The 12,554-nt window shown below is 48.4% G+C and overlaps 1 protein-coding gene across 2 annotated transcripts in view; it reads right to left on the bottom strand.

The window, feature by feature from the left end:
- Positions 1–12,554, bottom strand: part of NOD2 (nucleotide binding oligomerization domain containing 2) — a 127,974-nt gene that overhangs the window by 35,989 nt on the left and 79,431 nt on the right. The window contains exons 5-6 of one of the 2 annotated variants that reach the window (XM_033942887.1): positions 9,454–11,242; positions 1,065–2,068 (exon numbers count right to left, since the gene is read on the bottom strand). In XM_033942887.1, the coding sequence (XP_033798778.1) occupies positions 1,834–2,068; positions 9,454–11,242 (2,024 nt within the window). In that variant the 3' untranslated portion in view covers positions 1,065–1,833. Of the gene's footprint in view, positions 1–1,064; positions 2,069–9,453; positions 11,243–12,554 lie in introns of those variants that run through there. The other variant, XM_033942886.1, reaches the window with a different exon arrangement.

The following is a 12,554-nucleotide window of genomic DNA, read 5'->3' as shown; positions in this document are numbered from 1 at the left end:
ATTTATTTTTTAGCATAGTTTCTACAAAGTTGCGGTCAGCCATTATGAAATTTAAAAAAATCCTGCAGTCAACCGTTACACGACCAAACATTGATAGCCAAATGTGTTATCCCCAAGTTATACTGCCTCAAAAAGGAATGGCCAGCTCCAAACCGATGAGATCTACAGCTGCTAGTTGGATTGAAGCCAGCCTGAAGTCTCAGACCCACATGGACCCGTGCGTGAAAGAGAGAGACATACAGAATGCAGCCAGTACCTGAAAGCCCAAAAGGACCACTACAGGGCCAAAACAACCTGCGTTCAAGCTCCTGATAATTAAACAGAGGGTGAGCTAGCTTCCAGGGCAGGGGTGTCAAAGTCCCTCCTCGAGGGCCGCAATCCAGTCAGGTTTTCAGGATTTCCCCAATGAATATGCATGAGAATTATTTGCATGAACTGCTTTTATTGTATGCTAATAGATCTCATGCATATTCAATGGGGAAATCCTGAAAACCTGACTGGATTACGGACCTCGAGGAGGGACTTTGACACCCCTGTTCTAGGGGAACATACCCCAAGCTCCTTAAATATTTAAGCAGGCTGGCTGAACAGATACCTGTGGGATTGGCCTGCCAGCTGCAGACACCTAGTCTGCTTCTTCTCCAAGGCATACCTCTGGAGCACTGAAACTTCCAAAATTCTGATTAAACACCCCAAAATAAGTTTTAAGCAGAGCAGATCAGAAAGACACATTCCAGCTTGAATACAGGAAAACTGAAGGGGGCAGCACTATCCACTGGATAAGGAGGAGGAGTTGAAAACTGTGATTGATACCGTCTGCACAGCTTGTGGGTTCGGATTGAATACCCATCCATCCAGAATGACACACTTATTGCACTAAAACACAGGTGTCGAAGTCGGTCCTCGAGGGCCGCAATCCAGTCGAGTTTTCAGAATTTCCCCAATGAATATGCATTGAAAGCAGTGCATGCACATAGATCTCATGCATATTCATTGGGGAAATCTTGAAAACCCGACTGGATTGCGGCCCTCGAGGACCGACTTCGACACCCCTGCACTAGAATGTCAGTTTGATACATTTGTTGGATTGTCATTTTAATCAAGTATTGACAATGAATGTAACCATACTGTAACCAAAACTATAAAGCAACTAACTCTTCAAAGATTCACCAAATCTAGCATGGGGCAACTAAAACCAATGTCGGAGAAACTTTTACAATCTGTGTCCAGCAAATGGCAAAAGATAGGTGAAGTTCTTTGTTGCCATATACTGAGTGAGAGTGCTCTGCAGCTCAGGTAGGAGGGGAAGATACCTTGACTGGTAAGTTGAATACCATCAGGAATACCTGGAGTCTTGGTTATAACCACATATCATCCCCATCTTGTTTGTCTGCCTATATAATTGGAATGGTAGAGACTTGACAACCAGTATTTACGTAAGGGGGCCTGGACTTGCGCCAAGTGGTAGGCATGGCTCTGGCAACCTTCTTCGGTAGACTGGATAGACTGTGGAGGTTTTTATCTGCCATCATTTACTGTGTTATCCTGTATCAAATACAGCTGCTTATATGCGGTTTGCATTGTGGCAAATTGTTGACTGCCCTATTTGTGATGCCAGTATTTGATCACGGAATGGTGTAGCAGGTACAGCTTTGTTTCTGACTGCCTCGTTGGGCAGGCTAGATGGACCATGAGAGTCTTTATTTGCTGTAATTTACTATGGTACTTATTTTCAAAGCATATAAACATCTCAAAATGCCAAAATGGGCATCTATGTGTTTGAAACATCCACATCCCAATTTTGTAAAGGCAGGATTTGGATGTCCAACACTGTCATATGTCCAAATAGCAAGGGGGGTGTTTTTGATGGGAGTAGAGGTGGCCCAAAAATCTGGATGTCCAACAGCAGTTACCAAGCCTAAAATGGAGGACATCCTTAGTTAATCCTGTTTCAATCACATTAAGGTACAAAAAGGTGCTCTGATTGCTGGCCTCTGGAGGAATGAAGGCATGACACAACCTTAATTCACCAGTGGTTGCTGGTCCCCTCCATATTCCCAGAAATAAACTAAAAAAAAGAATAAGAGGCTCTGCGTCAGCTTTGGGTATTATGGGCATTCTGAACATAGCAGCATGAAGATCTGAGGAGTAGTCTAGTGGTTAGTGAAGTAAGCCAAGGGACCCAGGTTCTAATCTCACCAAATCTTTTTTTTTTCAAATTGTGTGCCCTCTGGAACAGAAAAATATCTACTGTGTCTAAATATACAAAGTCATTTGCAAGCCTGAAGGCTACTGAAATGATGTACATGCAGGTACACAGTAGGTCTTTTTCTGTTCCTGGAGGGCTCACAGTTACAAAAAAAAAAAAAAAAAAAAAGGAGGTAAAGGGGATCTGAACATGGGTCCCTTGGTATACAGTCTACTGGACTAACTACTATGCTACCCCTCTGCTCTGCACAGGGGCAGCCATTTTTCTAAGAATGTCACCATATACATATGTCCATGTTCCATGCCCTCCCCCTAATTTGAATTATTCCGTTTGTAAAATGGCTGTTCATACTGGACATCTCCCGCACATGGATGTCCATCTCACATATTTTCAAACAGGAAATCTATGCACTTCCTGTTCAAAAATACATGCGAGATGGATGTCCAGTTTGGATGTTCTGATGCGGACGTCCCTATTCTGACTCGAATGTCCTTTTGAAAACATCCCTCCATGTTACTACATTACCACAAACACTCCCAAAGCTATGCACGTGCCACCTCTGCTGATTACTACACTTTTAGAATAATGGAAGTAATCACATATTCATATTGCACCTCATAACCTTAATGTGTCTTCACGATCCTCAGCAGGGCCACCAGGCACTCAAAATATCTTTCATAGTGCTTGGCTTTATGCTCCAAATCGTCATTGGATCGTCTCCCTTAAATTTGCATTTTTCTTTTTACTTTAACATATTTGAATAAATATGTACTAAAAGTACCTAACTGTGTGGTGGTAATTCATATGGGGGTAGAATCACCAACATGTTTCACCCATATAATTTTAAATGGTTTTATCAAGGCTACCACTCCCTATCTGACTTTAGTCACTCCGACCCGACCATCACTTCATCCCCTATAGACAGCTAGACTGACGCCATTCACTGTAATTTACCAACTGTACTTCTTCTCCCCCAAAACTCTTATGCTGTACATCCTCACATTTTGTTATTTTGTAAATAAAAACTACTGAATATTACAGCTGATGTTCCTTCTCATGTCACATTGCATATGTGTAGCAGTAGATGGAGCCTATGCTCTTCATTTTGCATCTGTTTAACTCAAAGGGATGACTTACTAAAATCAGAGGGGAAGTGGAAAAGAGGAACTACACATGAAATTCAAGAACAAGCTTATCACAAAGATTAACTGCTGCTGTTGAGCTTCCAGTATTGTATAACAAAAGTTAAACTGTGTCATAGAATTTAACAAAAACTCCTGTTTTTATGGGGGGGGGGGGTGGAAGGAGACCAGTGTCCTTCCTGAAAATAAAGCACAGTTACTTACCGTAACAGGTGTTATCCAGGGACAGCAGGCATATATTCTCACATGTGGGTGACGTCATCTACGGAGCCCCAGCGCGGACAGCTTTTCAAGCAAACTTGATTGAAGTTTCAAGTTTGCTACACTGCACCACGCATGTGCATGCGTTCTTGCCCACTAGAGGGCACCACTAGAGGGCACATCCCCACCTCGTGGTCCTCAGTTCCATAACCAGCAAAGAAGCCATCCCAGGGGAGGAGGGCGGGTTGTGAGAATATATGCCTGCTGTCCCTGGATAACACCTGTTACGGTAAGTAACTGTGCTTTATCCCAGGACAAGCAGGCATGATATTCTCACATGTGGGTGACCTTCAAGCCAACCAAAAAAGGGCAGGTGGGAGGATGGCAATTTAGGAAAACAGGTTACGTAACACCGACTGGCCAAACCGGCCGTCACTTCTGGACAAAGTGTCCAGACAGTAGTGGGAGGTGAACGTATGAACCGAAGACCAAGTGGCAGCTTTACATATGTCCTCCACAGGAGTAGACCGGAGGAAAGCAACAGAAGCTGCCATAGCCCTGACCTTATGCCCCGTGACTCGACCATGGAGCGTGAGACCAGCCTGAGCATAGCAAAAAGAAATACAAGCAGCCAACCAGTTGGACAAGGTGCGCTTGGAAACAGGATGTCCCAACCGATTAGGATCAAAGGACAAAAACAATTGAGGAACCTTCCGATGAGACTTGGTACGTTGGAGATAAAAAGCCAACGCCCTCTTACAGTCAAGCGTGTGAAGCGCAGCCTCTCCAGAATGAGAGTGGGGCTTCGGGAAGAACACCGGAAGAACAATAGACTGATTGAGGTGGAAATCAGACACAACCTTAGGTAGAAATTTAGGATGGGTGCGAAGAACCACCTTGTCATGATGGAACACAGTAAAGGGCGGGTCCGCAACCAAAGCCTGAAGCTCACTAATCCGACGAGCCGACGTGAGCACAAGTAAAAAGACCACCTTCCAAGTGAGAAACTTAAGAAGAGACTTATCAATCGGCTCAAAAGGAGGTTTCATCAGCTGAGCCAAGACCACATTAAGATCCCAAACCACAGGAGGAGGTTTCAGAGGAGGATTAACATTAACTAAACCCCTCATGAAACGAACCATCAGAGGATGAAGAGAGAGAGAACGTCCCTCTAGATGCCGATGGAAAGCGGCAATAGCACTGAGATGTACCCGGATGGAAGTCGTCTTCAGCCCAGACTTGGACAAATGTAACAAATATTCCAGAACCGAGGACACCGGAACCAAACTCGGATCCAGATGGTGTGAGGCACACCAGGATGAAAATCTGGTCCACTTCTGGGAATAACAAAGCCGAGTCAAGGCCTTGCGCGAGGCTTCCAACACCTCCCTGACCGCCGAAGTCAGGGGGAAAGAAACCAAGCCGTCAGATGTAAAGACTGAAGATTGGGATGCAACAGCGAACCCCGACTCTGAGACAGCAGAGAGGGAAACACAGGCAGAAGTAGAGGCTCCCTGGTACTGAGTTGAAGAAGCAGGGAGAATCAGTGCTGACGAGGCCAACGAGGCGCAATGAGAATCATAGTGGCTCTGGATGACTTGAGGTGAACCAACGTCCTCAAGATCAGAGGAAAAGGAGGAAACACATAAAGGAATCTCCCTTCCCAGTCGAGAAGGAAGGCGTCTGCCTCGAGACGGTCCTGGGAGTAAATCCGTGAACAATAGAGGGGCAGTTTGCGAGTCTCCGGGGAGGCAAACAGATCCACCTGAGGAGTCCCCCAGCGGTGGAAGACCTCACGCAGGACTCGGGAGTTCAGCGACCACTCGTGCGGCTGGAGAAGACGACTGAGTTTGTCGGCCAGGCAATTCTTCTCTCCCTGAATGTAAACCGCCCGCAGGAAGATGTTCTGGGAGGTCGCCCATTCCCAAAGGCGCAAAGCTTCCCTGCACAGGGACCAAGAACCCGTCCCCCCTTGCTTGTTGACATAATACATTGCCACTTGGTTGTCCGTCCATACCAGGACCACCTGATTGCGCAGCAGATGACCGAACGCTCGAGCTGCAAGAAAAATGGCACGAAGCTCCAAAACATTGATGTGACAAAGACGGTCCTCCGCCGACCATAGCGCTTGAGTCCGCAGACCGTCGAGGTGAGCTCCCCACGCGTACTCCGAAGAGTCCGTGGTCAGGACCTTGCGATGTGGAGGGACGAGAAAGAGCAAACCCCCGGAAAGATTGGAAGAGTTGGTCCACCAACGGAGCGATCGTCTCAAGGAAGGAGTCACCATTATAGGAAGGGAGAGCGGGTCTCAATCCTGACACCACTGGGAGGCCAAGGTCCACTGAGGGAGTCTCAGATGCAATCGTGCAAACGGCGTGACATGAACTGTTGAAGCCATGTGGCCGAGCAGAATCATCAGCCTGTGTGCAGAAACGGAGCGCTGCCGCAAAATCTGACGGGCCAGGCAAAGCAGAGCCTCCAGTCTCGACGAGGGAAGGAATGCACGAAGGCGAACCGTGTCCAGCACGGCCCCGATAAACTGAAGGGATTGAGCCGGGCACAGCTGCGATTTGGGAAAATTTACCTCGAACCCCAGACGCTGAAGAAAAATGATAGTCTGTTGGGTGGCTGAGATAACCCCCTCCCGGGATGAAGCCTTGATCAGCCAATCGTCCAGGTAGGGGAAGACCTGCAGCCCCTGAGATCTCAGGGCAGCCGCGACCACCACCATACACTTCGTGAAGACCCGAGGAGACGAGGCCAGCCCGAAGGGAAGGACGCGATATTGGAGGTGCAACTCCCCCACCTGGAACCGTAAGAACTGGCGGAAGGCGGGATGCACCGGAACATGCGTATATGCTTCCTTTAGGTCCAGGGAGCACATCCAGTCCCCCGAGTCTAGCAGAGGGTACAGGACTGGAAGGGATAACATACGGAACTTCTCCCGGACAAGGAACTTGTTGAGCCTCCGGAGGTCCAGAATGGGGCGTAAGTCCCCTGTCTTCTTCGGGACCAAAAAGTAACGGGAGTAAAACCCCCGTCCCCTTTGGTTCGGGGGCACCGGCTCCACCGCCCGAAGGCCCAACAAGGACCTGGCCTTCGACAGGAGAAGAGGAAGCTGGTCTCGACCGGCGGATGTTCCGGTGGCGTGGCTAAGAAGTTCAGCGAGTAGCCCTCGGAGATGATCCGGAGCACCCAAGCGTCCGACGTGATCTCGGCCTAGGCTGGAAGAAAGGCCTGCAATCGGCCCCCGATATGAAGGGGGTCTTTTGACAGTGCGGAGGGGGCCCGCCCCCAACCGCGCATCACGTCAAAAAGACGGAGCGGGTTTAGACGCTCCTTGCGCCAGAGGCTTTGGTTGGGACGCTCTGCCCTGCTGCTGGGGACGCCGGGGCGGAGGCATGAAGAAGGCCGGCGTCGACTTCTGCGGGTACCGCCGCGGAGGAGGTCTAAACGGCTTCTGCGGTGGAGCCCGGGGTTTAGGACGGACCAATGAAGCAATAGAGCGCTCGTGTTCAGACAAACGCTTGGTCGCCGCCTCCAAGGATTCATCAAACAGCTCTGAGCCAACACATGGAAGATTGGCCAGACGCTCTTGCAAGTTTGGGTCCATATCCAGGGTACGGAGCCATGCCAGGCGGCGCATCGCCACCGCGAAGGCGGACACACGAGAGGCGAGCTCAAATGTGTCTTACACAGCATGGAAGAGGTAGAGACGCAGCTGAGACAAATTGGACATAAAGGCCCCAAAATCCTCTTTATGGGAATCTGGCATTACTCCATGATACCTCGGCAACGACTTCACCATCTGTCTCAAATAAGACGAGAAGGTGAATGCGTAATTCAGGACCCTGGTCACCATCAAAGAGTTGGAATAGAGGCGACGACCAAACTTGTCCAAGGTCCGTCCCTCCCGTCCGGGGGGAACCGCCGCAGAGACCCTGGAAGGCTGCGACTTCTTCAGAGCTGACTCCACCAATAGGGACTGGTGGGACAGCTGTGCCTTATCAAAGCCTTTGCACGGGACAGTGCGATACTTGGACTCCATCTTAGAAGGCACCGCTGTGACCGTAAGAGGGGAGCCAAGGTTCCTCAAAAAGGTCTGGGTAAGAACCTTATTGAGAGGGAGCCGAGGCGTCTCTCTGGGGGGGAGGGCAAATCCTGCTCCTCCAAAAACTCCTTGGTGTACTTCGATCCTGCTCCCAGATCAAGGTCCAAAGCCCGTCCCATATCCAGAACGAATCTAGAGAAAGAGGAGGGCTTCGAAGGCGGAGAGGGAGATCGAGACGAGCGCCTCGCCAAGAAGGAAGGAGAAGCCTCGCGTGAGTAACGAGGTTCCTTCCCCGTGCCAGACCCCGAACCCCAAGAAGCCGCACCGAGCGACCTGGACGGGGTCGGGGACCGCCCATGCCCTGAGGAACCCCTTCGGGAAGTCCCCGGGGTATGGGGCACCGAGGTACGCCCCTTCCGTCTTGGCGAAGAGTCCCTCGAGCACTCAACCTCTGAAGAACGGAAAAGCCTCGGGTTATCGAGGCGCAGTTCAGAGACCCGCAGGGTCTCCGCCCCGGTCGGCGAGGAGCGACCGCAGCGTCGAGGAGAGGCCTGTTGGCGTTTGGGCTTCCTCGACCGACGCTTCGCCCGAGGCCGACCCGAGGGCGAGGAACCCCGGGAGGACCTCGACGAGGACGAAGAGGAAGAGATCCTCCGAACTCGCCGCATCTTGTCCCGAGGCCGCACACTCCGCTCAGACTGGTCAACCGAGGTCGAGGGCAAGGTCGGGGCCGAGGCCGAAACCCCCCCCAGGCCCGAAGCCGGGGCAGTCGAGGCCGAAGCCTGCTGAAGGTGCGCGAGGGCCCCGGACAGCTCCGAGGCGACGGGAACCCCCATCATAGTCGGCAGATCCGGGGCCGTCGGGTGCTCCCTCGAGGGCGACCTCGGTACCGAGTATTCCCGCGGGGCACCCGACTTCGGCGCTCGGGGCGGGGCCGAGGACGACCCACCCGTCCCCGTCGAGGAACTCGAGGATGGCTTCTTCGAGGCTGAAACTGAAGAAGGAAGTGAGGACTTACCCTTCGCCGACTTCGGGGTCGAAGACACCGGCTTCGACGCCGCGGGCTCCCGGGGCGAGGACGAAGGAGTCGAGGCTGAGGTCAAGGCCGGGGCCGAAGCCGAGGCCGACGTCGAGGCCTTCCCCGCCGCGGGGTCAACGGCAAAGAGCTCCGCCATCCGTGCCCGACGGCGCCGGAGAGCTCTCTGCTGGAAAGTAGAGCACCGGGAACAGGCGTCGGTTGGGTGCTCCGGGCCCAGGCAATGCAAGCACCACTGGTGAGGATCGGTGATCGAAAGGAGCCGATCGCACCGGGTGCACTTTTTAAAGCCCGTCACAGGACGGGACAAAGGCCCAAAAACCGGCCGGGAACAAGCGAGGTCCCACGGCCGCGGCTACCGGGAGCCCCCGGAGCCGAACAGAAAAGTTTTGGTTTTTTTTGACGAAAACTAAAGGAAATAAAAGAACAAAGAAAAACACAGCGACCGAGTCGAAAAAGGACACAGCCGCGGTGACAGAAGGCAAATACTAAGAGCACAATTTCCACAGGGCTTCTGGCTCCGCGGAAGAGAATGAACTGAGGACCACGAGGTGGGGATGCGCCCTCTAGTGGGCAAGAAGGCATGCACATGCGTGGTGCAGTGTAGCAAACTTGAAACTTCAATCAAGTTTGCTTGAAAAGCTGTCCGCGCTGGGGCTCCGTAGATGATGTCACCCACATGTGAGAATATCATGCCTGCTTGTCCTGGGATAATAATAATAATTAAATTTTCTCCACTGTTTTTGACAGAATATCTGTATTTACCTGAATAATATTTTCTTTGTTATAAAATATCAAAAACAAAGTTACTTACTAAAGAGCCTGACAAATATTCAGGCATGGTAAGAGCTGCTGAATTCCTATATCTCCAACAGAATTGTGATCCAACTGCAGACCAACTGGATTCTTCAAGTATCTTAGCACAAAGGCAAGTGCTGTACACTCAGCTGGACCTATACCACAGTAAGTCAGTTTCAAATGCTCGACATCAAATTTACTTACTGCCGACTTTGCAAGATTTGCATCTTGCATTTCGTAAATACATTTTACCAGCCAGATAAATTCAGGCATTGCATGCATGCTTTTCTTCTCACCTGGCACAGCAGATGGTATTGATTTAAAATATTTCTGTATGCCTTGTACCAAATACTTTCTAGCATATTGCTGCTTCTTTGGCAACTTCCCGGCGGGCCAGGATTCAAGTAATAGAGCATAATGTTTCTGAGACAGCAGGCCAGCCAGAAAAGTGGCAGTCATCTGAAGGTTGAGGAGTTCAGCTTTTTGCAGCAGGGTCTCTTCTTTGCCAGGAGACTGAAAGCAAGTTTGATAGCAAACATTGCCTGCTTGTCTTTGTGTGTTCTTGCTGGTATAGCTGAATAAATGGCAAAGCATGGCTGGACTAAACTGATCATTCATTGCAATATGTAATGCTACAAAAAAACACTGGAAAGTAATATGAAGAAATTCATACTGCTGAGCTGATGCACTCTCATATGGGGAAAGACTCTTGGAAAGGATCAAAAAACCAGTAGAAATGTCCTCTTCGGATACTTCTGCTTCTCTGAGCTGTTGAAATGAAAACACATAACAGCAGGATCCCAAACCATTAAAAGCTAGTTTTGCAAGATGCTTGATCGTGCTATACCTTTTCTGCAGTACATTTTCCTCACGTTGCTTTTCTGGTATACTGTGACACAGGAAATGCTGTAAAATTAGTAGGTACATATCCGTTATAGACTGAGGAGAACTCCTCCTCAGAATGAGTTCCTTATGGCACTTAGAAACTATCCAACAGAAAACAGGAATGTGGCAAAGACCATGTAGAGATGAGTTTGTTTTCACTAAATCTATCATTTGCTGTGCAAGTCTAAGATCATTATGGTGCTTCTTCATATACATTTTGATTCCTTCTTGAGAGAAGCCTTTCACAGTGACCTCTTTCTGAATATACTTCCAAAGTGCCGCCGTTATTGCACTGGGTCTGCTAGTCAAGACCTTTGTGGAATTTTTCAGCAGGTTGCCTTGGATAAGATTGAAAAGAATATTCTGGATGCTGGTGGGGTCCACAGGAGAGCAATGCCTTTCCTCATCATTAAATTTAAACCTGAATTCATCAAAGCCATCAAATGTCAGCAATGTCTTGTCTGGGTGCTCTAGGATCAACAGGAAAATCTCTTCTTGGTGACTGTCAGGCCAACAGCAGTGTTCGAATAGCAGTGTTTTCAGTGAAACCTGTTTGCCAATACTGTGCAGTCGTCGGCAGCTAAATGGGAAAATAAATGAAAAATGATTAAAGGATTTGCCTGTGGCCCACAACTGATGCATGTGCTGAAGCAAAGTGCTTTTACCACTTCCTGCTTCCCCTAATATGAGCACCGTGTCCGCTTCTTTGTTTATAATTCCATTGGCAGAAAAGATGTCTGCGATTTCTGAAAGGCTCCGAGTATACTCGGTCACACTGGAGTTGGTCACGACCTCCAAAATATTCTCTGTGTATACGTCCTCGAGACATAAATTTCCAGCTCCATCATATGTGCTGAGAAGACAGGACTGAGCAGAAATAGTGGTCTTTAACTTCCTCTGGTATTTCAGAGAGGGTGCATCTACAAAATGATTGAAAAAGTGATCAGAGTGCAGAATCTCTCTCAATTCTAAAAATCAAGACCAAAATGACTAACATGGTTCTCTGATCAAAATAAATATGGGAAGATTTAGGTACTTACTTCGGTAATCTTATTTCTAGTAAATAGGCACCTCATTCCTGAACTCATGGGTAGTCAATCCCTTCCCACAAGATGTGTGTACAGAACATCATTAGCATTTTCTTTACCTCCCATCTCTCTGGGCTGTCTTGTTACGCCTTAGTTCATATCAAAGCAGATGGTTAGCCTCTAGAGAGGAATCAGAAAAGGGAGGGATACAGGGATACTCCCCATGAAACAAGTTTGTTCTACTCATAACATATAATAATGAAAACATGAACCACTGAACATATAAACATTTAAGCATATAATGAGGTGGAACGAACTAGCTACCTACCCGACTGCCACCTGCACTAACAGTTTTAAGGTTCTGAAGGATACCTCGGAATGCAATGAAGTACCAGTGTGGTCCTCTGTCCTTGTCCTTATTTGATAATGGAAAGAAACAAGAAAACTGGGTTTACTGGATTGTCTGAGGAAGTAAGCAGGCTAATGAATATATGACAGGGTGGGCTTCAGGAATGAGGTACCTATTTACTAGAAAGAAGATTACCTAGGTAAGTACCTAATCTACCCTTCTAGTACTATAGGCACCTCATTCCTGAACTCTTGGGACATATCAAAGCAGCCTGCTGAAAGAATGGAGGATTTGAAGGCAGCATCCAATCTGGCCTCCACATCCACTCTGTAAAATTTTATGAAAATATTTATTTATTCATTCATTTTTATAACCCATCCTCCCCAGGAGCCCAAAACGGGTTACAAGGATACATACACAAAATTTTCAGGAATAGAGATACATACATTACAAAGTCAATAACATGCTACAGGATCAAAACACAAAGCTATAGAATCAATAACGTACAACTTGAAGAGAATGTGATTAAGAAAACATGCTTTGCAGAATCTAAGAAAATAAATCATAGTCACGAATGGGTATTAAAATATGTAGAGAGGACTATGTGGCCGCTCTGCAAATCTCTTCAGGAGAGACTACTTTAGCCTTCTCCTAGGAGGATGCTACTCCCCTAAATACATGCATTTAAGGACATGGGTGATTGATTCTCGCTTCCGATGCAGGATGACAAAATGGCCATACAAATCCACTTTGAAATGGTCATTTTAGAAGCTGGTCGACCCTTATGGGCTGCACCTGCCAGCACAAAGAGATGATCCGACAGTCAGAACTCATTTGTCACATCCAGATAATGAA

The sequence above is a fragment of the Geotrypetes seraphini genome, chromosome 4 (genome assembly GCF_902459505.1).
Source record: "Geotrypetes seraphini chromosome 4, aGeoSer1.1, whole genome shotgun sequence".
Taxonomy (NCBI): Eukaryota; Metazoa; Chordata; class Amphibia; order Gymnophiona; family Dermophiidae; genus Geotrypetes; species Geotrypetes seraphini.
This window is presented reverse-complemented; position numbering and strand designations above follow the sequence as displayed.